The following is a 26,358-nucleotide window of genomic DNA, read 5'->3' as shown; positions in this document are numbered from 1 at the left end:
TATCTCATTTTAGCCAGCAAATGCATGCTCTTGATAAAAGCAACTTGCAAAAATCAAAGTCGCTCTCTACTCCATCATCAATGGATAGTGGGCCTCCCGATCCCAGCTTTCTGTCTTTTTTCTTTTTTCAGTCTGCCACTGTTCCCACTCGGGATTATTTTCCAGGGCCGTGCTGGATGTGGCAGGGTTTACCACTTGCTGGACGCCACACAGGGGAGACAAATCTCCCTTGAAGAAAATTCCAAGTAATTTATGTAGATTACGTAGCCCTCAAGGAAGTGGTGCTTAACACCTTACTCCTTATGTATGAACTACATAGAGTGAAATCCTTCCAAAGAGTACAGTATAGAAAAGAGGTGGAAGTAGGGAGAGTCACTTTATAGCAGAGAAATCTAACAAACACTACCTCGGCCAGGTAATCAGGTCAGTGTTAACAATGGTAAGTCATGTTGCTACTATGTATTCTTAACAAGATATAACGGAAATGGCTCTTCTTTGGTTTTCCTCCCAAAAAACCCTATAACATCAGTTTAAGTATGAGACAGACTAGACACATTCCAATAAAGGAGCATCCTACAAAATACTTCTCAAAACTCTCAAGGTCATCAAACGAGAAGTCTCAGAAACTGTCACAGCCAAGAGGAACCTAAGAAAACATGACATAATGTGGTATCCTGGGACAGAAAAATGACATTAGGTAAAAACTAAGGAAATCTGAATAAACTATTGACTTTTGTTATTAATAATGTGTCAATATTGTTTTTTAATTGTGGCAAATATATTGTACAAATTTAAGGTGTTAGTAGTAGGAGAACCTAGGTATGGGGTGTATGGGAACTCTCTTCTCAATTTTTCTATAGCTCTAAAACTGTTCTAAAAATTTTTTTAAGAGTTTTGTTTCCATTAGAACTGAGTGTCTTGTGGATCCAGAAATTCTCTATATTTATATGTAGAGATAGTTTCTGTTTGCCCCTTCTTTCCCCGCTTTCTCTGCTCTGTGCCCTGAAGACTGACTTTTGGGGCCTTAGCTCTCACGCTTCTTCCAGTAGAATTTGTGCAATGGAGGAGTAGGGAAGTACTTACCAGCACATCACGGGGAGGAGGGGGAAAGTTAGGGATATTTATTCCCTCAAGCTCCTTCCTGGATGAGCCAGGAGTTAGCAACTGGTTCCCTTGCTCTACCTAAGGCCACAGTTCCTTTTGGACAGTTATCTTCAACAACACTTCTGGTTCTGATAAGAGTTCCCTCCCTATGCCCCTTAGGCTGGGATTGCTGGCAGCTCTCTTCTCTGACAATAGACAGTTGACTTGAGGTGTATTACTGTCCCTTTTTGGTTTTCCTTGATCCTTTCCACACTTTTGTAAAGAGTCCCTTCATTAACTCTATTTTAGTGTCTTATTTTTTTCTTTCTAGGATTCTGATTAATATTATCTACAAATGTATATTACCTTCTATACAAATATGAGCAATACTATACACATTTTTTTGCACCTTAACCTTTTTTTCATCTATAATAGGCTTTGCTTTATTCCCTATGTTCATGTATATTTGTCCACTTTGTTAGTATCCCACTGTTTGTGTATATCATACTTTAATATATTATATCGAAAGAGGAGAATTAAAAACTGAACTTAGCAGAGGAACCATGAAGCCTGGGATGGGGCATTAAGACAGGACTAGAAGTTCCGATATGGTGATGAGGTGAACTGATGTTGCTAACGCCCTGGATAGTTTTCCCTGGATAGTTTTGCGGAAGTTAAGAGAATGGGCTGCAAAACTGCGTGACCTTGGGCAAATTACTTAACCTTACTCTGTGTATTTCCTCACCTGTAAAATGGAAATAACAACATCCACTTCAAGGTAATACTTATTCTCAAAAGCTGTTTAATTTTTAAGTTAACTTTAAAGTCAGACCACACTGGGCAACATGGCACAGCCAGGGGAAATTATGCGTGAGCCTTCATCCAGGCAGGTCTCCCTCATTCCTAATCCTTCAATTCTTTCTCCTCAGCCTCCCTCCTCTTCTTCCTTCCCTTTCTCTGATAATTGCACCCATCTGTCTCATCTATGATAGGCTTTCTTTCTGTTAATGTTTAAGATTCATTTTTAAATGAAGAATTAAGTAGTAAATTCTAGGGTTAATTGTGTTTTTATTAATGTACAAAAACACATTTTTTAAGTGCATAAAATGTATCCATTTTAAAAGCATTTTTATAAAGCAAAGTAACTCGGACAGCCAAAAACAGATAAACTCACTTAGCTGATATGCTGTTACTTTTTTCCACGAAAAGTAGTTTTCTCATCTGAATTCACTTTTGCTCAGATCCACATGAGTTACTTTAACTACTGAGAACTTATTGAGTGTACAGCAACCCCAGTACCAAAAAGTAAAGTTATTAAATATACATGCAATAGTTACAATTGAACGAATTATAAATATTAAGAATGTTCTCCTTTACATGTGTCATTAAAAACATTGCTGCCAAAAAATTTTATTCAGAGACAAAAATTGTTCTCCAAAGAATTTAAAGTATTTTTGATTTCCTTCTCTTCACAAGAGTTCAAAGATTACCTGCATTTTACAGAAAAGAAGCTCCCTATCTTCCTCCTGTGATCTCTCAAGGGCTTATTGCTGGCCTTTTAAAATCTATCTACTGCTACTCCCTAAATGCCTGATTTTAATTGCCACATACCTACTGAGGACTCCAGATTTGTTATCTCCAGTTCTGACTTATTTGGATTCAACCGCGTACCTTCCTTTTTGTTTCTCAAGCACATCAAGCTCCTTTCTGACTCTGAGTTTCTGTCTTTGCTGCTTCATTTTCCAGAAAGGCCTTCTCTTTCTCATACTGTAGGTCTCTCTTGAAAATATTAATTCAAATCCTTGAAAAGAGAGGCCTTCCCTAACCACTCCATTGCAAGCAGACTTTCCTTTCCCCATGCTGTGCAGTGGCCCCCTCAATAATTCTACATATTCTGTTTATTTCTCTCTTAGCTTTTATCTTAACAGACTATTATCTGATTTATTTATTTGCTTAGTCACTGTCCCCCATTAGACTATAAGTCTTTTGAGAGCAGGAACTTGATTGAACTTGTTCACTGCTGTATCCCTAACACTTAAGATGGTGTCTGACACAGGTAAAGGGCTCAATAAATACTCACTGAATGAATAAATAAATATATGGATGGATGGATGAATAAATGAATGAAATATATAAGCATCCAACTCAGGGGAACAGCACATCAATATTTGAAACATCCCTCAGGTTTTCCTTTTCTCCCCGGACAAACGAGTTCATGGGATAAGGTGTGCAAGAATAACTTTAAAAGTTAAATATATTTAAATAACAAGAAACTTCACAGACTCTCAAATTATTCTTTGCTTAGAAAACTGCCGTTATTTCATACTAGTAAGACAAATTTACTAAACTATGTATCAAATCTGGGTTAATATTAAAAAATGGTGTTTACTATCTCAGACATTGATTAAGTTATATTACGTTTTTACTGACATTGCTTTAAGTTAGAATAGATTGACATGTAGGTTTAGAAAGTTATTTTGTTTAGTATTTTTTTAAAAATAATGAACTCTCATCTTTTTAGTTTCCTTCCTAACCAATGATTTCTTAAGATCCCATCATTAAATGATCAAGCAATAATTTAACAAGTATTTCTCTAGTACCTATTACATTGTCATAATTTGCCAATGTATTGTGTAGAGAAACAAAAGAAGACATCATTTTACTTAATTGAAATTCTTCTGATTAGAGAACTTTTTAAATTGTGAAGAAGAAGGAGGAGAAGGAAAAGAAGGGGGAAGAGAGGGGAAGGAGGAAGAAAAAAAAGTAAAAATTTGCTCTCTAGACCAGAAAAAAGTAGTGAGACTGACTTCTTGCTTTCAATTTAAATTAAGTCAGGACTCAATTAAATCTTGTAACACATAAAATCACTCAACAGCATAATAGTTATGATTTTATACATATATATCCAAATTTCATCAATTCTAGTATGTCATTAATTGTAAAAATTATTTTATGAACCACTAAGAAAAAATGCTGTCAATTGAACTATAATGCCATCAATTGTAAAATGTGAAAAATGTACGTTTTAGAATTAGTGGAATAGGGTATACATTATTGACCATTTGATGAATGTCTGTTGCACCCAAAGATATTAGACCAGGGTCCCTGATTATTTTATCATCGTACCATGACCAGCATGGTTCTGGTACCATGGTACACTAATAACTTCTTAATAAATCCTTGAATGAATAAATGAACAAATGAGCGATTGTGCAGATCAAATAGTGGAGTTTGTCTTACACTCCAACTGCCTAAATGATAAATAAGAAAATGCATTTTGAATCAGCACTAGCTGCTAAGTAAATGCTGGAAAGTAACAATATTGTCTGACATTTATTTTGAAGTGACACCTATCTTTTTTGAGTAGAAGTCTTGGAAATGATTAAATTCTATTCAAACAAACAAACAAACAAAACAAAACACCCACCTCTATGAGAAACAGATGAAGCTTGATTTATAAAGCCTAAGTGAGTAATTTGATGTATTTAATATAACAAGTAAATTGGGTGAGGAGAGCAAGCTGTTTTCACCTCCTACTTTTCTCTGTTTTTAAATGACAGCCAAATTCAAACCTAGGAGAAAAGTCTTTCTATACGTTTATAGAAACCTGTGAGGGAAATGCCATTTTGTCTATGCACCATTTATTTCTTCTGCCGAAAAGGCGTTTAACAGAAGAAAGCAATATCTTTATCCATGTCGTTGCAGGGCTTATTATAGTGTCATAAGCATTAAACTGAATTTTTATATAGAAAGATGCATTCCAAAGAAGAATTCTGTCTATTCTCCAAGGGAAATTATACCCTTGACTTCTAATGTTATTTGATAGTGTATTTTCTCCTCTGTCTTCTGATACCTCTACCCCACTCCTTGTTCTTGGAATCGCTACCAAATCATTACCAAGTTCTGATCCAAAGTAGTCCACAGAGCTGACTGGACCATATCAAAAGTGTTAAAATAGAAGTAATAGGGAACAAAAATGCTTATCAGAATAGGATATGGATTATATTTGTATTTGCACAGAATGCCTCCTAATTAAGTCAACAAAAAATTGAGATTCATCTAGGTGAGTTACCGTAGAATTCAATGTATGAATGAGTCGATAGTATGAGATCCTAGGCAGGCAACTATTGACAAAGTTAAGAAAAATCCATATGTACTCACCTGGAAAGATATGTGTGACATAGCCTTAATTGAAAAAAAAAAGTTGTAGACCAATATGTAATATATTATTAACCTTTGGGCTATAGATACACCTGTAAGAAAATATTACAGAAGATAATAGTTGGAAGGAGTCACAGTGTTTGCCCTCAAGAAGTTTTGTCTAGTGAGGGAGATAAGACTTGTATGTAAATAAAATTATGATACTAAGATAGATAGTAAAAGACCTCTTAAGAGAGTATCAGATAAGTTACCAAAAGAATCCAGAAAAGGAATTGATTAATTCTTACTGAGAGCATAAAGGAATGTTCATGAAGGAGATGGCGATTTAACTGGGCCTTAAATATGTGTGTGAGGGTGTATAGAGTGGGTACATTCATAATCTACTTTAAAAAATTCTTTCCTCTATTTCAGTTTAATTAAGTTTCACATCCAACAATAATGTGCTACTTATAGAAAATTCATGTGTACTGTATATGTGTGTGCTACATATATCTCCATATACATATGGTGAGATATGCATGTTCAGTACACATAACAATTTATTAATAAATTTACATTTTTAATAACATACAGAATCATAGCAGGATTGCAAACTTTAACATAGGATGTTTAGTAGCATCCCTGGCCTCTATCCACCAGATCTCAGTAGCATCCCCCCGGTTTTGACAACTAAAAATGTCTGTAGACATTGCCAAATATCTCCTAGGGGACAAAATAGTCCTTAGTTAAGAACCAATGGTCATGACTTAGATTTTCTTTTTAGATCCCTTCTTCAAGGATTTATAACATTATTGGGTCAAGAAAGTTTTTGAAAATCTGTCTAAAGCTTTTGACTCATTCATTCCTCAGAAAAACACACATTCTCACACCATGTTAAATACAATTTCAGAAAATTTACACTCTTGAGAGGAATTCTGTTTCTGGAAGCTCACAGAATTGTCATGGTCTGTATTTTCCAGCTGAGTGGGTAACTGAAGGCTGGTGTCCAGAATGTCCACACTTTGGAACCTCTTCAGCATTTACTTCAGAAGACTGATAATCAGGAGAGAATCATCCCTGTTCACCAAACTTGCCCACCCTTCATCTTAACCTGCATTGGTCAATTTTAACAAGATTTATCACGGCAGGAGAAAAAACACTGATGACATAGGATAGACCTGACTCCCCACTCCCTTCTAGTTTAGATTCCTATCTAGTCCACTTTATTACCTCCTTGATTGTCCAGACAGACAAGGAGAAAGAACTAAAGAGTCAGTCAGGTAAGAAAGAGGGCCACCTAGACACTTGATTTTGATTGTGAAATATGAGAGAGAGTGTACAAACTGTGTATCTAAAATTTACGAATAAATTATGAACTCTCTGTAACCACCAGCCACTAGGTGTTTCTAAAGACTTTCTAGAAATCCAAAGCCTTATTGAATACAAAACTGGCCACTACTCCTGTCTTCCTCCCCACCTAGTGCTCGACTGTGGAGCTTCCTGATTCACACAGCCTAGGCAAGGTCGGCGCTCTTAGCAAACCTCTTCTTTTACGTGGGGTCCTGCACTTTTATAACAAGTTCCCCAGGGGGTTTCCTAGCCCTGACTTCGCATCTTGCGTTAGTAATTGGACAGTGAGTGGCCCAGGCTCCGGGGGCCCCATGACAGCCAGTAAGATTCTCATCCTTCCCTGTTTGGGAAAGGGGAAGAATGTGGGAAGGATAGGATTTCTTTCTCGGTAGGAGAGATGGGGAAAGATTTCTACCTGTGTGTTCCTCTCTTCAACTTAGGTGTCTCTGTTGATCCATAAATAAAACGTGTTCCAGCCTTCTGCGAGCGCTATAAAGGCAGCGGAACTGCAGTCCCGGGGGCATTCCGGGCGGGGCACGAACGGAGCTGCAGCAGGTGAGATCGCCGCTGAAGGTGCAGCCCACGCTACCTTGCCCTGGCTTGACTTCTAGGCAGACGTCGCTGGTTGGAGATAGGACTAGAGTGGGGGCCTGGAGCGGGTGGGCAGGGGGCAGGATAGCCTTTCTGAGAAGGTGAAAGTGAGAAGGAAGCTAGGAAAACAGATCTCACCCACCCAAAGTTCTGCCCCCAGGGGAGCGCGACCCTCCAGCAGTGTACGCAGCCTCGGGCCGGGAAAGCGTCCTGAGGGTCCCACAACTGGCCCGCGGCCTGTGCTTCTCCCCAGTGCGCGCCTGGGGCTGCGCCCTAAGTCGGGTGCAAGGGGAGAGGGACGCTCACGAGGTCCCCTCCAGTACCGCCAGAGCTTCTGGTCCCAGCCTGGGTTTGGGGAGATTTCAGAACGCGGACAGCGCCCTGACTGCCCCCCGGAGGCGACTGGGTCGAGCTCTCGAAACCCCCTACGCGGGGCTCACTCCCTTCAGAGTCCGGGAGTCCCAGGAAGCAGGTGCAGGCTACGCGACCCAGAGGTCCTCAGGTGCCCCCCTGCAGGTGGCAGTGCTCGCCGGGGGCGGCGGGCCCAGAGGGCCCAGGCCCGCCGCGCGGGGACCAGGCTCTCCGGGATCTGCTGCAACAGGTGGGGCCCAGAGGCGGCTAAAGGGCAGTTGCCTCTCCCTGTCGCTTCCTCGTCACCGTCTCTTCTCCTTCCCCTCTCCATCGTCTCCCTCCTTGTCGTCCTCCTTGAAGGGCATGGAAGCGCCAGGTCGCAGGTCGGAGCTGCAGCCGCTCCCCGAGTATAGTGGCAGCTACGTGGTGTCGCGGCGGGTCTACAGTGAGCTCGCCTTCCAACAGCAGTACGAGCGGCGTCTGCAAGAGCGCAGGACGCTGCGGGAGCGACTGGCCAAGAGCTGCAGGTAGCGGCCAGCGTCAGTCCGCAAGGCGGGGGACATCCGGGCTTCTACCTCCAGAGGCCCAACTTTGGCTCCTGCGTCTGCGACGCGTCCTTCCTGGTGGGAGGGTGGCTCCATCATTCTCTGCCCGAAGTTAACTCTAGTCTCAGGAATTTATCTTTGGGAAGAGTGTGTTCCGGAAGCCCCGTCTCTCTTTTCTCTTGGAGACACCTGGAGTGCGCCTTCCGGTCCAGAAGGTCTTGAGGGTCCAGAGGGTCCGGAGAAAGGGGCTAAAAGGTCCCGAGAAAGGGGCTTGATTAAAAAGAGATGATGGATAAACCTATCATCTGATGAGGATTTCTTGAAAGCCCCAAGCTCGTCTAGGCAGGATGCCACGCAGAGAGCCGGGAATGACAGCCAGAACACAGGAGAGCGTGGTGTGCTCCAAGTCCTTCACATTAGGCAGCGGGACCCCCAGGAGAACTTCCATCAGTCTCTAAACTCAAATGGGCCACCTGTAATTAGATATCTCAAACAAAAAGAACTAGAGAACTGGCAACTGTTGCCAGATTTTCTTTCATTTTAAAAGCTTTTTATTGTAGAACATTTCCAATACATACAAAAGCAGACACAGTAGTATAATGAACCTCCTTTCCATGTATTTGCCCTTCATCCAGCTTCAATAGTGATCTACTCAAAGTTAATCTTGTTTCTTCTATTCCCACCTATTTACCACACTCCCACTATTTTTTTTGAAGCAAATCCTATCTAGTGTATCTTTTCATCTGTCTGTCTGTATATATCTATCTATCTATCTATCTATCTATCTATCTATCTATCTATCTATATATTTCAGCATATATCTCTAGGGACTATTTTTAAAAATATAACCACAATTCCATAATCACACTGAAAAATAAAATAATTCCTCAATATCAAACATTGATTCAATGTTAAAATTTCCAATTGTCTCATAAATGTAATTTAAAAAAATAATTTATTTGAACGAGGAGTCAAAGAATGAATGTTCACCCATTGTTAATATTTTTTCTTTTACCTGTTGATTATGGAATTTAAAAAATAATAAGTAACAAGGTACAGCAAGATGTACTTTCATCATATTAAGAGTTTTGTAAAAACTGGCTCACACTTGGATTGCCAAAATATACAGAGCATGTTTATTTTTCTTAAAAGAAAAAGAGAAGAAGTAAAAGAAGGCGTCTGAAAGCAGAAGTCTGAAAATTAATCTCCATTTAGAGACTCCACAATGATAAATCTGTGGCTGGACCAGAAAATGGGTTCTTGTGTAGAGATGTTTTCTCAGAGGATTAAGCTGGTGGGGTGGGGGGTGGGGCACTTAATCCTGTGTTTTCTAGCACAGTGCATTTAAAACGGTAGATAGAGTTCTTGGCAAAAGCATGGTAAGCACTTCAGAGTTAATATTGTCCATGTAATTCTCATTCTTTTTCTAAATAGTTATAAACAGCATAGTTCAGTTCAAAACTTTGTGATCACTTGTGTTTGACAGTTGTTCAAGAAAGAGAGCCCTTGGTGTGCTGAGGATCCTCCTGCCCATCCTGGACTGGCTTCCTAAATACCGAATCAAGGAATGGCTGCTTAGTGACATCATTTCTGGAATTAGCACTGGGCTAGTGGGTACGCTGCAAGGTAAGGTGTTGGTGAACTGGCTCCCAAGTGTTTGAGAACCACAGTCTCCAGCAGCAATTCATAACTTTCTCCAGGCTTCCATGAGTCTGCTCCAAATGCTTGCTTACCCTTCTGCTTCTAGAGTCCCTTAGTGGAGAAAAGTTGCCTCTTTCCTCCTCTTCTTCCTTAGAGTTCTCTTCCTAGGAAACCATGCTGCTTTTCTAGCTGCACGGCTCCAACTAGAGCCCTATTATCTAAGCAGTGGCTTCCTAACTTTTTATTAACTGCAACTCACAGTAAGAAATATGTATTACATTACATACTGTATACACATATCTCAAGTTTTGTGAAATAATACTTACCTTCACTATAAGTGATATACTCTGATATTTTCTATTCTATCCTATTCTATTCTGCTTATAAATTTTTAAATTATAACTGCAGCCCATTAAATTACTTTACGTCCACACATGGTCTTGACCTGCAGTTTGAAACTGGCTTAAGGGAAAAGCAGAAAGTATTTTAGTCTGGACTACCCGTAAGTATTTTTTCCATTCCGCTCCCCCCGCCTTATTAATTCATCCCCTTATTTTACTGGCAAAATGTCTCAACATAGGTGGTTATTGCTACTTTATAATGGCTTTATACCACATTTCCACGAGCATCTTGGAAATCCATTGCCTAGCTGGGGAATAATAGTATGGACATTATCCTCTGTCCCATATCCCCATCATCTTGCTTCCACCCTCCTCCCAACTCTATAAAGCCCCATGGATCATGAAAGCAGAAATCTCACTTATTCATTATAATTTAATGGAGCACTTATTATGTGCCAGACACTAGGTATAAGATACCCTGCCACATGAATAAGATACACCACCTGCTTTCAAGGAGTTCATAGTCCAGTGGGGAAATAGATAACAATTGTATGTAAGGGCTGTGGCAGGGGTAACTTTGCTTCATCCAGGAGTGCAAGAGGGTCATTCAATCCAGCCTTAGGGGATTACGAGTGGCTTCCTGGATGCTTAGTTGTCAAAGCCGAGTTTCCCTAAAGGTTAAGTATGAGTTTGCCAAGTGTTGGGAAGTAGGGTGGGGCAGGGATGTGTGTACAAAGATGGCTTGATAACAGACTATTTCAGAAGTTAATAATAGTTGTTGAGCAATAGCATTAGCCAAAATTTGCCTCATGGAGCTCTCAAGATTACTCAGAGCAGGCTAGGTAAATTCCCACAGAGAAGGAGGATGTTCTGTGGCCCCAGTGTGGAGTCTCAGCCTGGTCACCCATGTTTCCAATCACAGAGGTAGATAGAAGCCTTGGGTGGGGCTGTGCAGTTCCTAAATTAAATGAAACCAAGTACCTGTGTGCACAGTAGACTCTCATAGCTGTGACATGGCAATACCCTTTGACTGCTGAGGGACAGGAAGGGACAGGAAGCATCTCATTCATGTTTGTCTAGTTAATGCCTAGCTCAGCAACTGCCACAAAATAGTTGGCCCTGAACACATTTGGTGAAGAGGACTGAATTGCATTCTTGATAATGAATCATCTTTCTGTATCTCAAGCTTGGTTTCTCCCGTTTTCATTGATAAGTATCTTATAAGAATTCATTTTAATTTAGTTTTGTTTATTAAGTATCAGATATTATGCTGAGGACTTTGGCCAGTTATCTCATTTAATCCTCACAACAACTATTTTTAACTCCTTTCAATAGATGTGAAATATATTAAGTCTTGCCCAAGGTCATGGAGCTTGTAGGTAGTAGAGCTGAGATTTGAACACAGGGTCTAATTCCTAGGATCTTAATTTATATACTGCACTGTTCCTTACTTTATGATAATTTGTTTTCCAGAAACATTATCTTTATAAGCTTATCTTTGTAAAGTGAATTTCTGGGAGGTAAACCTAATTAATTCATACATTTATTAATCATATATCATCATCCATTCACTTAATAATATTTATAGACCAATTCTGTGTGCCAGGTATTCAGCTATGGGGATTAAGTAGTTTATTGACAGGCACATGGAGCTCATTTCCAGTGGTAGACAGGGGAATTAAATAAATAAGTAGAGAAATAGAAAAATAATTATAGATTGTGATATCCATTGTGGAGGATTATATATGCTGTAACAGAGATTAATTTGAGAAGTGCATTTTAGATAGAATGGTCAAAGAAGGCGTTACTAGGGGGTGAAATTTGATCAGAGACTGGAGGATAAGAAGGAGCACCATGTATTGAGCAGAAAAGAGCATATCAGGCAGAGGTGTACATGCCCTGAGGCCAAAGGAGTTTAGTATTTTCAAAGGAGGAACAGAAAGAATTCTGGTGCAAGTAGAGTCCAGTGAGGGGAGGATGGGTGAACAGAATGAGATAAGGTTAGGCAGAACCGGGATTAGGTTGAGGCAAGTGAGGCACTCGTTCTCTGGAGCCACCCTTAAATACTGCACTCTGGGCACCTCACTTGCCTCACCCTCATCTCGGCCCTGAAGATAGGTGTGTCAGCTTAAACCAGATCAAGCAGGAGATGGAGAAAACTGCACAGATCTGAAATATATTTTGGGAAAAGACTCACTGGGATATACTAATGGATTATGTATAGATGAAAGGTTGTTGGCTTGAGCAACTGAGTAGATGGTTGTGTCATTTATTAAAATGGAAAAGGCTGGCCGAAGAGCAGGTTTGGGATGGAAAACCAAGAATTTCCTTTTGGACAGGCTAACTTTGAAATGCATGTCAGACAACTTAAGTGGAGATGCCAAATATAGAGTTGGAACTACTACACGTGAGCAGGGTAGAGGAGAGGGCTGGGCTAGACATAAAACCCACAAAAGTATCACTCTAGAGGTCATGTTTAAAAGAGTGGGAACGCCTGAGAGTATCTGGGAAGAGAAGGCAGATGGGAGAAGATGGCTGGAGTATTTAGAGGTCAGGAAGATGAGGGAGGGGCCACAAAGAAATGTGAGTAGATTTGGCTCAGAAAGTCAGAGAAAAAGAACAATTGGAGAAATGTGGGATCAGAAGCCAAGAGAGGACTTTTTTTTTCTTTTTTTAAAGGGTAGATAGTGTCATATACTCGAGGGGAGAGTACATAGGCAATGCTTTTAAAGTTTGTTGTGAAGCAGAGCAGAGAAATGGCAGTAACTGGAAGGAGATAAGGGATGAAGGTAGAGTGAAGGGAAGATTTATTTTTCTTTCAGTATCGGAGATTCTAGAACATATTTGTGACTTAGTGAGAATGACCTAGTAGAAAGAAAGAGACCTGTGGTCCGATAGGTAGAGGAGAAATGACTAAGAGTTGAGAAGGGGCAAGCATGGATGGTTTCAAGAACAGAGTGGTTACTCCTTAATGGTTGCTCCTTAAAGACAAGAAGGATAGCGCCTCCATTTTCAAAGGAAAAAAGATACACCATGGTGCAGATGCAGAGAGGTTTGAAATTTTGGTAAAGAGCAAATTAGGGGCATCTCATGGATTCCGTGTTTTGGATGAAGTCGAAGATTTATCTCTGAACTGCATCTGTGTGTAGAAGGGGGATGGGAAGTTTGAGAAAAGTAGGGAGGTTTGAGTAGTTGTCTCAGAGAGCAGAAAAACACACTTTCGGAAGAAATGAAATTGGATTGCCAGGCAGTATTGAATGCCAACATGAAACTGGTTGGCCCAAATGTAGGAGTGTCTAGTCCAGTTTATCTAGCTGTCTTCGAAAAGGTGGACTTCTAGGTTCAGCCAGATTGGGGTTTTGCCAGACAGGAAAAGAGGAGGGAGAGAGCGGGAAACAATATTTGCGAAATTCCAGGGACAAGGCTGCAGTGGAGGACAGGAGGACAGCAAGGATGGGGGGAAGGGGATCAGTTAACGGATTAGAGGCCTCATGAGGACAAAGAAATGTTGCAATAAGGATTCTGGAGTAGGGGAAGAGAAAGGCCAGGAGGCTGTGGCTAAAAAGGAGGCTCAGTGGGGAGGGGGGAAGGAGGAGTTAGACGGGGTAAAGGGGGTCAAATATGTGGTGACAGAAAGAAATCTAACTATGAGAGGTGAACACACAATATATATATATATATATATACCTATTAAAATGTACAGCTGAAACTTATCGGATTTCGTTAACCAATGTCACCATAAAGAATAAATAAATAAATTTAAAAATAAGTAAATAAAAAATAAATAAAAAGAAGGCTCAAAGTTGAGATTTCAGAGGTGGTGCTGCAGTTTCTAGTGATGACAGGCCTATGGCATAACCACTGTCTGGGCAGCGGAGGAGTTGGGAAATACTCATCAGAGAGGTCAGGCTCCGGTTGCTGAGAAACCAGTTGTTGCTAAGGATAATGGGATCTTTTTGACTCTTGTTATTAAAAAAAAAAAAGTTCTCTCCAAGCAGCAAAAGATCAGTGCAGCCCCTTTAGTGCTTCTTTTATTCATGGCTTTGGGGAGCCTGTGCTTCCCTTTCTACCTTTGCTTTCTAGGTGCTTCCAAATGTTTGTTAACACTCCCTTTATCAGTATATACCACCATCCTACACACAAAGGGTATCAATAACAGAGAGGCCACAGTTTAAATCAATGGCTTAGATTTCTTTACAAATTGTATAATTTCAAAATTGTTGTAACGAATTCCTTTATAATAAAGATGATTATATTTAAGTAGCAAATGTAGGATACTACATGAAAACGGAAAAAGTTCCCATTTTCCAGGCCTGTAAGAACTGCAGAGCCCAGTTTAGGGAAGTGGAAGTTTAAGAAGGATTTGAAAAAGTACATAGAAAATAGGTTGTTTTCATTTCCTGCTGCTTCTTTTTTTATCTTCCCTTTGCGGAGTCACCTTTCTAGTCCGTGTTCTTGAGACAGTTAATTATTGCAATTCCTTGTTGTAATTTTATATATTAAAACAATCGCATCAGTAATACAGATTTTTCTAGATTGCAAACTCTGTAAGGGCACTTTCTTTGGTCCACTCTCATATTCCCTCAAATCTAGAATAGTGCCTGGGATGTTAGTACATAATCAATAGTTGTTGAATGAATGAGTGAATGAATGCTCATTCTAGGAAACTGGAAAATATATTTAAAAATACCTCCTCAATGAACTTGAAGTCTCCTTTGATCCTACCATATAGATAACCCATTAACATATTAGTAAATATCTTATTAGACACATAAATGCATATCTATTTAAAAGTATAAAAAAATGTCCGAGAATTATAACCACTAAATTCAGGATCATGGTTGTCTTCTGAGGATAGAGAGAGGGAAGAGGATGTGGTTGAGGAAGAGAATACAGAGAGCTTCAACTGGACTGGCAATCACTTATTTCTTAAGCTGGATGGTGGATACATGGGTGTTTATTATAGTCTTTTTGTATATCTGAATTTTGTAGATACTAAAAATCTTTCCAGATTTTTTATGCATACAACATACATGTGTACTTTTATAAAAGTAGGAGCATGCAAACTTACTATTTTTCTCAATTTTTTCTTTGTATTTTACATATCTCTATGTTAGTAAGTGTATTTCTATACATCACATCAATTTCATTTCATAGAATTACAGTGTATAAAGTATAATTTAGTTAACCACTTCCTTATTTTGAGACATTCATTCAGAAAATAATTTGGGGCACCTGTGGGCCAGGATATTTAGGTTGTTGCCACACTTTTTTTTTTTTTTTTTACTATTATAACTGTAAGTGTTTATTCATGACCCAAAGGCCAAAGGGCTTGTTTTTTTTTCTCACTGTAAGTGAGTGAATTACGGGAAGGTAATACAGCCTAAGATGTGCTGACTATATAAGAAGTATTTAACCAAGGAAAAGAATGAGCTGTTATCATATTCCAACCTTCCTGTGTGTGGAAAGGTTTAGATTTCTCTGTACCATATGACATTCATGTACCCAGAGATGCTTGGGTTAGCTTAGTGGAGGAGTTGATCTCCTAGGGGGAGAGCCCAGTAGAGTTGTCTTGCCTGCCACTATGTACAATTGTCATATTTTTTCTTTGTTTGGATCTAATTTCTGTTTTCCAACAAGAAAGGAGAAAGAGCAGTGCAACAATATGTCCCTTAGAACACAGAGAAACACTGAATTCAGATAAAACCACCTATATGCAAAACTGATATAAGCCTTTGGACTGAATTAATGACATTTTAAATCAACAACTGACTTGATTTCTTTTTTTCTACTCAGGTGATTAGTGAATAATTGAATTACTGATAAGCTGAGTCAATTTACTACAGCACGTGATGCCTGTAGATGCAATCATTATCCTAGCATATTTGAATCATGTTCTGCATCCTAGTATAGCCACAGATTGTATGCAAAATAAGGAAACCAGTTAGGACAAGCTGCAAATTGAGGATATCTATGAAAAGGCCTCTTTTTTTTTTTTTTTTACAGTATAAACAAACTATAACTTTTGTTTGCAAATTCAATCATTTTGGTTGTACTTATAGGTATGGCGTATGCTCTATTAGCTGCAGTTCCAGTTGGATATGGTCTCTACTCTGCTTTTTTTCCTATCCTGACATACTTTATTTTTGGAACATCAAGACACATCTCAGTTGGTAATTATAAGCATTTGCTACAATTGTATTAATCGTGTTTAATGTGTTTTGGCCATATTATGCATATTTTGCTTCCATATCTTTGTTAATGTTTTCCAGGGAAATAGGGATTCAGTGCTTTGCCCGCTTTTTCTATTCAGTGATGCAAATGGTTTTCTTAGCTTTCAAAATACTATGCCTTTACTTAGCTTTATACTTAACTCTTTTTTTTCATGAAGAGAAATTGAAAAATTGTTACAATTATAGCCTACCTTCAAATTTTAGCGTGGTTTTATTTTTTTAAATGTAATAGATTTGACTTCATATTTAGAAAGTATTCTCTTCTGAAACAAAACAAGACAAAGAAAAAAATCTCCAAGAGGCCTTTGAAACTACTGTTTTATCAGATTAACATAGAATTTACTAAATTTTGTTCATCAAATACATATTCATTATTTCATTAAAGAGCATATTTATTTTAAGTCACTAAGATTGAAAGACTGGCAAAATCATGCCAAAACAATTTAGAAACTAAATTGGCTTTTCTTCTTGGTATGACTCAAAATAGGTTTATTTCCTGCTATTCCTAAAATTTAAATTCTCTTTTGCTAGAATGTTCTAGTAAATACAGATTTTAATGATATATTGCTACTTTGACATTTATACTTGAGATAACTTTGCGCCTACATCCATCTGCTGACTAGACATGTCTGCCTAGAAAATTCTCTTGAAACAAATACAACTGTCCCCATATTCCCAACCCATATCCTGACCTTAGTTGTATTTTCCCCAGTATCTGGCATGTTGTCTTATCTGTGAAAGGTCAGGAAGAGGTTTCATTGACTGAAAGAACTTCCTCACCTGGGAGAATTGATCAGCATCAAATAATTGACGAGGCAAGGAACATAGAAGCTGATATTTTTCTCTTTGGTATTCTATACATTTAGACATTCCAGGTTACTGGATTTTGGTATTGAGCCCTCCCGATTGTTAAAGCCTTTCACGATAAAAGGACAGGACCATCATCATCATGGATAAACATATCAGTAGTGAATGGAGCAGTTGTTGGAAGAAAAGGAGTACTTTCTAAACATAGAATTGGCATTTGATACGAAAAAATAATTTGTCTTGGAAAGAGAAAGAGAAACTATACACTCTCTTTGCTTTCTTTATCTTAATTTGAACCCTGTGATATTGATTGAGGTACTCAGCTCCACAGAGATTAAGACAGTGGATGCTCTAGGAAATGAGCTTCTATGGGATAAAAATAAGATGGAACAAGTAAGGACTCAGTTTATATTCCGCCTCTTCCAGGAAACCTTTCCTGACAACTCTCTCCTCCCACACACGAAGATCAGACAAAGATAGGTTAGAAACCCTTTATGTGTACTTATAAAGCATCCTGAATGCTGCATTATAATTACCTACCTACATGTCTCTCTTGCTCATTTCTGGGTTGTAAATGCCTTGAAGCACTTGCTTTTCAGCTTCTTTTGTGAACAAACAACATTTTCCCAATCATAGCTAATTATCTCATACATCTTTCTAATCCTATGTAGACATGACATGTTGAGCCTAAACACTTGCAATTAATAATTATTAATTGATAGAGACTTTTTCTCCAGGACCTTTCCCAGTGGTCAGTTTAATGGTGGGATCTGTTGTCCTGAGCCTGGCCCCCGATGAAAACTTTCTCATACCCAGCAGTAATGGAACTGCATCAAATGCTACCATGATAGATGATGCAACTAGAGATGCAGCAAGAGTACTGATTGCGAGTACTCTTACCCTTTTGGTTGGAATCATACAGGTAAGCGTTACAAGTGAGATATAGACTGGGATGATTTTTATTTGAAATAACTAGCTGTTGTTAACCTAAAAATAAAAGACTTTTCAAAGTGAGGGGCAACGGCATTTATTGAGATCAATAAGAATAGCTATTGAGAAAGCATTGATTCAAGCAGAAGCCCAGATAATGTTCCAATTTGGAGACAAGGGCAGTGGGTATTTATGAGAAAGGGAAAGGAAACAATTACATCAATAGAAGGAAGGCATTTCTATTGGTACAGATAATATAGTGATGTTAATCCTAAACAATGCTTTTAATTTTCAGTACAGTAGTCATAATACTTGCTTTCTTGTTATCTTTACAATAAAGTTCACAGAATAAGCTACATGATTTTTTGCTTTTCTTATTACATATCTAGAAATACTTTAAGGTTTACATTACGCATGGTTTTCAAATTTAGAGTGATGGAGGAGAGAGGAAACAGGACATTAAGAAATTCAGATTTGTTTCCCACAAGTATTTTTGTATTATAGACAGGCTACCAGAGTTTAAATTGGTGTTAGGTTTAATTTGTTAATGCTTCAAGAGAGTAGGTTCTTCTCTCAGGCAAACATTTAATTTTTCCTTCCTTCTTCCTATCCTAGTTGGTATTTGGAGTTTTGCAGATTGGATTCATAGTGAGGTACTTGGCAGACCCTTTGATTGGAGGATTCACAACAGCTGCAGCCTTCCAAGTGTTCGTCTCACAGCTGAAGATCATCCTCAACGTTTCAACCAAAAACTATAATGGAGTTCTCTCCATTATCTATGTAAGTGTTGCTTCTTACTCTAGGGATGACTCACTAAGAACAACGTGTTATTTTCCTCTTTAACTTGAGTCTGGAGAGCCTGCCTTCCTCTGTGCCATACTTTGGGAGCCACTGAAAGCATTCTTCTCTGATAGAAGCAATACAATTGGGAGTAACATCAAAAAAGGCAGATTATTGTTCTCAATTGGTCAAAATGGTTTAAGAAGTGTCATTGCACTTAAAAATATTAATGAAAACTCAGTGATACAGTGAAGCTAAGACCAGTATGGGATGCAACAGACTTGAGTTCCAGTCTCAGCTTTGCATCTCACAAACTAAGCGGCCTCAGGCACATAATGTAGGATAGTGGCTGAGAGCTCAGGTTTGGAGATGGATGACCTGGATTCAAATCCTGACTCTGCAATTTGCTAGTCATGTGAGCAAATCACCATGTCTCAGTTTCCTTTTCTGCAAAATGGAGTTGGTAACAGTATCTACCAACTAAGTTATTAAATAAGGACAGATGAGAAGCACTTTGGCCCAGAGGCTGGCACAGAACAACTACTCAATGAAAATAGTTATTTTGAAACTATTATTTCACATCTCGAGGCATCTTATTTATTAAATGAAATAATTGAACATGTATCTCTAAAGCCCTTTATAACTCTGAGAGTCCATAAGTATATAATGTAAATGTCTCAGCAATTATAGATAAAAAGGAACATTAGATTCAGAGATGATTCAACATGCAAAAGAGATGCAAAAGAAGGATGTATATCACACTAATTAGATTTAAAAAGCTCTTAGATCTAAATATATATTCTATATAAGGCATGTTATTGATGCTTGAAAAGTCGTGATAATAGTAACATGATATCCTAGTTTTGGGGAGAATTATACTAAGCAAAAATAATGTGCCAACATTAAGAATGAAGTCCTTTAATGATCCATGTATTAGCTTCTAAAACAATGTAAGGCCATACATGTATATCTAAACATTAGTGAAGTGGTCAGGAATTTGCTCAATTTCACAACAGATTCACAATCCCATATTACTCTATCCATTCAAAAAATATTACCGAGTGCCTATTACAGGCCAGGTAGTATGCTAAAAAGTGGTAGAGGAGGTAGTATAACACAGTAATTGATATCATGGACTTTGAACTTCAGTAGACTTAAATCATAGTCTTGGTTCCATCCTCTAGTATCCATGTGATTTGGGGCATGTTATATTCCCCTAAGCCTCAGTGTCCTCAATTGTAAAATGGGGATAATTAGAGTAGCTGCCTTTTAGAGTTTGTGTATAGCACTTAGCACAATATCTGGCACATGGTAAGGACTCGTAGTAATATTGTTATTATTTTCATTGTCATGATGAGTAGACCTCATCAAGCATACTATTCACCTCCCAGGCCCAGCCTATAGGAAGACATTAGCACAAGTTTTTTTTTTTTTGATTCAGCATTATTTTTGTCATTGTTTCTTTTTTTTTTTTTTCCTACCAAGTCCTTGGCTTGCTTGGAAACCTTCTGACTGCCTTTTTCTGACAGGCTCTCTCACTTTCTCAGTCCCTGACACAGCTTGCTTTTTCTTGCTTTCACACTTCGCCAGCAACTATTCATTCATTTTTTCCCCTTCATTGTCGTTCATTCAATTCATCTATTCAATAAGGACTTATTGACTAACTTCCATATGCCAGGCACTGTTCGTTCCTTATACAAAGCCTCTGATCCCCGAATCCACCAAGATACCCCTTACTAAGTGCACTCATCTCCTTGTGTGACCATTGCTAGGTCTGTATCCACACAGATCAGAGGAGGCCCAGGCCAGTGGTTAATCTGGGTCCCTTGCCATTGCTGGACCTCTGTAGATGGGAGCTGAAACAGTTTTTCTGGTCTACTAAGATTATGTTTAAGATGAAGCTTGCTGCCATGAAACACTCGAATGAGGTCAAAAATAGTTTCTAAACCAAACACAATCATTCTGTGACATGTTCTGTTGAACATTATTCTTGAAGTCTCAGGTTGCAATATGTCATAGAATTTTGCAAGAAATTCCTCCTAGGCCTGCCAAATTGGATGAAGATATTTCAGTCATCCGTGTGATGGTAAATTTAACCTTCCTCTTTTGAGAAGAAAGAATCAGCAGGTCTGGAAATGATTGTATAAGGGTTGAATGAACCACTCAATACCTGAACAGAGAATTGCTTATGATATTAGCAATTGCAATCACTCATGAAAGAATCCTTCAACAAATGCAGAGTGGTGGTGAATTCCTCCAGGAAAGACTGTCAGATTGTTGTAAGATGCTTTCCCTGGAATGTAGTTAACTTAGCATTCCTTTCGTATAAAGTTGTACTTTGTTTTGACACCCCTCCCACCTCCATCAAAAGAAATAATGAATACCAAAAAAAAAAAAAAAAAAAATGGAGGATGAACTATTAGAAAAGAGAGAAAAATAAAAACATTAATTCACAAATGCCGGAGATGCTGGGCATAGGATGCAGAAGGGAGAATGACAGGATGTTGGTAGAATTCATAATTAGTAATACTCTTCATGATACCATCATGAGACCAATTACAGTCTATTTAAGAGTGATTATGTTTCTCTATCATTCACTTTGAATGGGTTGTCTCAATAGACAAGGGAAGCCTTTCTTCATGCTTACTAAATTGATGCTACCTGCCCTATTTCTCTCCCTAACAAGGAGGAAGACCACATTAATAAGTTCTGCACAGATGATGAGAGTTTTAAAAAGCACCGCTAAGTTTGATCAGATTCATTACTTTGAATCTATTTCCGTAGATAAAATTTAAGCCATTTTAATAAAGAAAGTAACACTTTGTGTTGATATATATGCACAAAAGTTCTAGTTGTAGATAATGCCTGACAGCAAGGGACAATTACATTCATAGAGATAAGATGAAGTAAATAAATTTGGCTCCAAAAGTTAACTGATAAATTTCCTTGTATGTAATATCGGATATAATTTTTTTACTTATGACTCCATATAAATATAAATAAGATACACGTTATAAACAGTAAGATGCTCCATTCCTTTATCTTCACATAAAAATTTATATTAAAAGACTCATTCAAAGAAAAGTAACGTTCACCGGGATATTACTTGTCTCAAATAATTGATAAATGCCTTCTTAAATCATGGCTTCTTAAAGACTGACATTGCTGCTATAACAAAGATATTAGTGTTCTTCCCTGGGATTCTCCCTTGCTAATACCCCTCTAGTCTCGGAAACCTCCTACTTTCAAAACACAACTAGTTTTTCTTGAGCTGACTTGTCTCTCCACTTGAAAAGAGTTACTTTTATTTAAGTCATCTTAGTTCAAGTTTTAACTCGGTACTAAATTAATTTCCAAAAATTCATACTTGACGTATATATCAATTCAATAGATTTTATTTTGCCATAAAGAATAGGTCAGACCATATGTTTTCTATATATGAAGTATTTCAGATATTTTTATTATCACCTGTATCATTAAGGTTTAGGGAAGAGCTTTACTTAAAATTTTGGCTAATTGAGACCTTCTGGTTTATCAGCCTTTAATCTCAATATCATATCAACATGGTAAAAATTAGGCCACTTAATAGTACCTGTAAAATTACATTAAGATAAAATTTTAAAGTTTTCCTGCAAGTAAAAGACACTAAATAATGATATTTTTTCTTTTAAGAGATTTCATTTTTATTGTAAAAAATACAAATAAGCAAAAATAAGAGTCAAAATAATCCATAGTTTTACCACTCCAAATTAACCATCATTAATAACTTGAGGTATATATATGTATGTATTAAAGACTGGATGTATTTAATGATGTCTGTATTAGTCAACACATTTTTATGGTTTCATATGAAGTTCTTAAGTCCTGTTTGATGATGGTATCATGATTTTTTCATATGGAAAGTATGTAAAATTATTTTCTTTTTATAGACTCTAGTTGAGATTTTTCAAAATATTGGTGACACCAATCTCGCTGATTTCATTGCTGGATTACTCACCATTATCGTCTGTATGGCAGTTAAAGAAATAAATGATCGATTTAAATACAAAATCCGAGTTCCTATTCCTATAGAAGTAATTGTGGTAAGTAGAATATGTAATTAGAAAATTAAACATTAATTAGATTGACAAGAAAGGAATTGTTAGAACAAATGCATTTTTTTAAACCTCTATTGTTTTATTTCAGACAATAATTGCTACTGCCATTTCATATGGAGCCGACCTGGAAAAAAATTACAATGCTGGCATTGTTAAATCCATCCCAAGGGGGTGAGTATGGCATTTCTCTTAGGCAATACTAATATATTAAGTCAGTACTTTCTATTTAAATGAAACCTTTTATTACAAGTTTCATTTCATTGGTGCTCATTCAATAGTCCTATTTGTGTATGGTCTTAAAGAAGTACCCTTTTGTGCAAACTATCAGATAAACAGTATGTATGTAGATAAAGTTCAAACCATTAGTTTAAAAGAATCCCCCATATGTTCTCTCTTTATCCTTCATTTTCCTAAAAAGTGTCAGGACATGTACAGTTAGTTACTACCAGACTCCTGGTTTAAACTCATATGTATAATCAGAATATAAATAGAATCAAGGTTAGTAACATTTTTTTGCACTGAGAATAATCTGCTTAAGAAATCAGGGACGTCTAACCTAAATTCTCCACAATTTAGTTTAATCAATCTTAGGTAGTAATTATGTCATTTGTTCCCATTAACGAAATGTATTATCTGCAAAGGAAGTTTTCTACACGTATGGTAGTTTGGTAAATTAGAAAAGTAAAGAAGTAAAGTCCTTTGTCCATCTTTGTCACCATCTAGTTCTGTGGCCCTGGGGTGGGGGTTTCTCCTATAAAATAAGGTTAATGACAAATGCTGAAGCCTCAATTTTAGCTGATTGTGAAACCCAATGAGATCCTTCATAAAATGCATAGAGGGGGCCACGTGCCCTACACTATAATTTTGTCACATGGCATTTACAAAGAAGCCCAAATGTTTATTAGGTTTGTAACATTAACATAGCATTTATGACTAGTTTTGCTGTTAAATACCAATAAATGTTAGTTTCCTTTCCCTTAATACTAGCTGAGGGACCTTGTACCAATCTTTGTTTTTCCATGCTCTTAATACAAACTCCTCAAGCTAGCTGAGTTCCAGAGCTTATTCCACAGGGAACTGCTGCCTTTTCATTTGATCAATCTTATGATTTCTTCTCATATCTGTTCAAAAAATATTTGAAAAATTACAACTGGCTACATATTATCCTATCTAATATTTCTCAAACTTACCTTTTTTTGTGAGAATCATAGGAGACCCTCATTAACAGATTCCTGGTTCTCACTCCAAACCTATTAAATCAGGCTTTCCAGAGGAGGGGCATGGGAATATTTTTCGAAGATTCTTCAAGTGATTCTTATGATCAGGTATATTTTGGAAACTCTGCCTTAGAGGATGGACATTTTGATAGTGAATCTTAGCACTGGAAGGAACTTAATAAAAGATGTAGCATGGCTACTTGAGTCATGGCATTTTCACCCAAACAATTAGATTATTTGAGTAATTATAAACAACTACATAAAAATATATTTTATAGATCCCTTCTGTCAGGTTTCCTAAGATGTAACACTTAGAGGTGGTACACAGCAAATGTCCATGTTCCATTAATTGATATGGGGAACTCATTTTTTGCAGCCTTTGGTTATCCATTCTGGCCCTATCCAGAGCTTTCCTGGCTGCTCTTCTCCAGAAAATGAATCTCTAGCCTCTTGCTTTTGGATTTAGTCAAGCTGAATCCTCTGACAGACCACCTGGTATGATTGGTTGGTTAACCTAACCTGCCTGGCTGGCCCCAGGGACTCTAGCAACTTCACAAGGGCAGTGAGCCCATTTGTCTTATTTAGCTCTGGCTTCCTAGCACAGTACCTATCTCATATCAGGATCTCAGAAAATATTTGTTGAAGATATAAACTACCCAAGCCTATGCCATTATAAATAAACCACAAGAAAGGCCTTTGTTGCCTGTTCTCATGTGGTGGCAGATAAACAAGTCTAAAGACATCCACAAACGTGAAAAAGAAAGAGTGGCACGAAGAGATTAGAAAAGAGCAAGGAAAGTAGTGTTAGTGGTGAGTACTAGAGCAAGAGGAGCAAAAAGAAAGATCGTGCTAGCCTACCTTTTAAATCCATCCCTGCTTCAAGCCTCCAATAAGAGTAAAAGCGAGGCCGCTGTTGGCAGCTCCCTCCTGTCTTGGTGAGTGTCAGTATCATACATTAGGATTGCTTGGGCCCCAATAACTGCATTTCTATAAAAATATTATTCTACTTTACCACGTTCCTATAATTATAGGAGGGAAAAATGTAATTTCCTATTAATAGAACTTCAGGCATAAGTGAGGTAGGTAGAGGAGATGTTTTTCCCCCCTAGAACCTCTGGAATTACACCATATAGATAGTCATCAAGATATAGGTCCACGAAAGTCATCCTACAAATTTTCATATTTGGAGACAACCACATGATTATAAACTTTTCTTTATATGGTTTGTAGAATAGCTCTGGTTTTGTCAAACAGTAGTTGTTTAACCCTATAATCATTGGGATATGTTAGTCACTGTGACTATGAAACATTTTGAATATTATATAAATTTAATTTTTTTTTGACTCAAAAAGATTTTAAATATCATAGCTTTTAAGATAAGGATTTTCCATTTAGCTCTTTTAGCATCTTATATTCTTTATGTCTTTAACAGACCTGATATTCACTCTTCAGACAGAGTGAATCTCATTTTATGGCTACTATATCTCTTAAATTCAAGGATCTTTAAGATGAAATTATGTAAGGAGAAACATTATTGTGTGAAAGGGCATGGCATGGGATTGTATGATATTGAAGAATCAGTAATGACAGGTTTATTCATGTCAGAGATACAAATGAGGCATCATTTATAGGCTCTCAGTAGGAGACAAAGAAGTCGGCCAGTGAGATGGCACCAACTTTTGATTAAAAATTATAAAAGCAGATGCTACCACTTATACCCATGTGTTTTTGCCCCATTGGATCAAGTACTTTCACGTCTAGCTTGTGGCTGGGTCGATTACCATTTGGTGAGGTGGGAAAAGAGGATTATGGTCAAAAATCTTCACAGTATTTCTCATTTGAAAACTCACTAGGTTCTTGCCTCCTGCACTGCCATCTGTGAGCTTGTTTTCTGAGATGCTGGCTGCATCATTTTCCATTGCTGTGGTGGCTTATGCTATTGCAGTATCTGTAGGAAAAGTATACGCCATCAAGTATGATTATACCATCGATGGGAACCAGGTATGATCATCCTTTTGCTGAAATGGTTTTGTAGGGCTGAACATAAGAAAAAATAAATAAATGGAAAAGATTTTGTTGTCTGCTAAAGAAGAGATTGGTTTCTTCCACCAGTCTTTATTGAGTTGGTTTCCCTCTTATGCGAGCTGATTTGAAATTATTTTAAAATATGCATGCGGCATCATGTTACTTTTTAAGACATAAGTTGAAGTCATCCAAATTTTAAGAGTTAATTCAGTCAGGTCATAAATAAC

General features: G+C 37.8%; 1 protein-coding gene across 1 annotated transcript in view; it reads left to right on the top strand.

The window, feature by feature from the left end:
- The first annotated feature begins 7,878 nt into the window (after nucleotides 1-7,878).
- The window catches only part of SLC26A4 (solute carrier family 26 member 4), a 39,883-nt gene continuing 21,403 nt past the window's right edge, over nucleotides 7,879-26,358 (top strand). Inside the window, exons 1-8 of the mRNA XM_011372491.1 lie at nucleotides 7,879-8,042; nucleotides 9,547-9,686; nucleotides 16,105-16,215; nucleotides 17,820-18,004; nucleotides 18,628-18,792; nucleotides 22,722-22,874; nucleotides 22,978-23,060; nucleotides 25,960-26,107. Coding sequence (XP_011370793.1) covers nucleotides 7,879-8,042; nucleotides 9,547-9,686; nucleotides 16,105-16,215; nucleotides 17,820-18,004; nucleotides 18,628-18,792; nucleotides 22,722-22,874; nucleotides 22,978-23,060; nucleotides 25,960-26,107 — 1,149 coding nt within the window. The remainder of the gene's footprint in view (nucleotides 8,043-9,546; nucleotides 9,687-16,104; nucleotides 16,216-17,819; nucleotides 18,005-18,627; nucleotides 18,793-22,721; nucleotides 22,875-22,977; nucleotides 23,061-25,959; nucleotides 26,108-26,358) is intronic.

Source organism: Pteropus vampyrus, unplaced genomic scaffold (assembly GCF_000151845.1).
Source record: "Pteropus vampyrus isolate Shadow unplaced genomic scaffold, Pvam_2.0 Scaffold208, whole genome shotgun sequence".
Lineage (NCBI taxonomy): Eukaryota > Metazoa > Chordata > Mammalia > Chiroptera > Pteropodidae > Pteropus > Pteropus vampyrus.
Note: the sequence above shows the minus strand (reverse complement) of the source record. Positions and strands in the feature narration are given on the sequence as shown.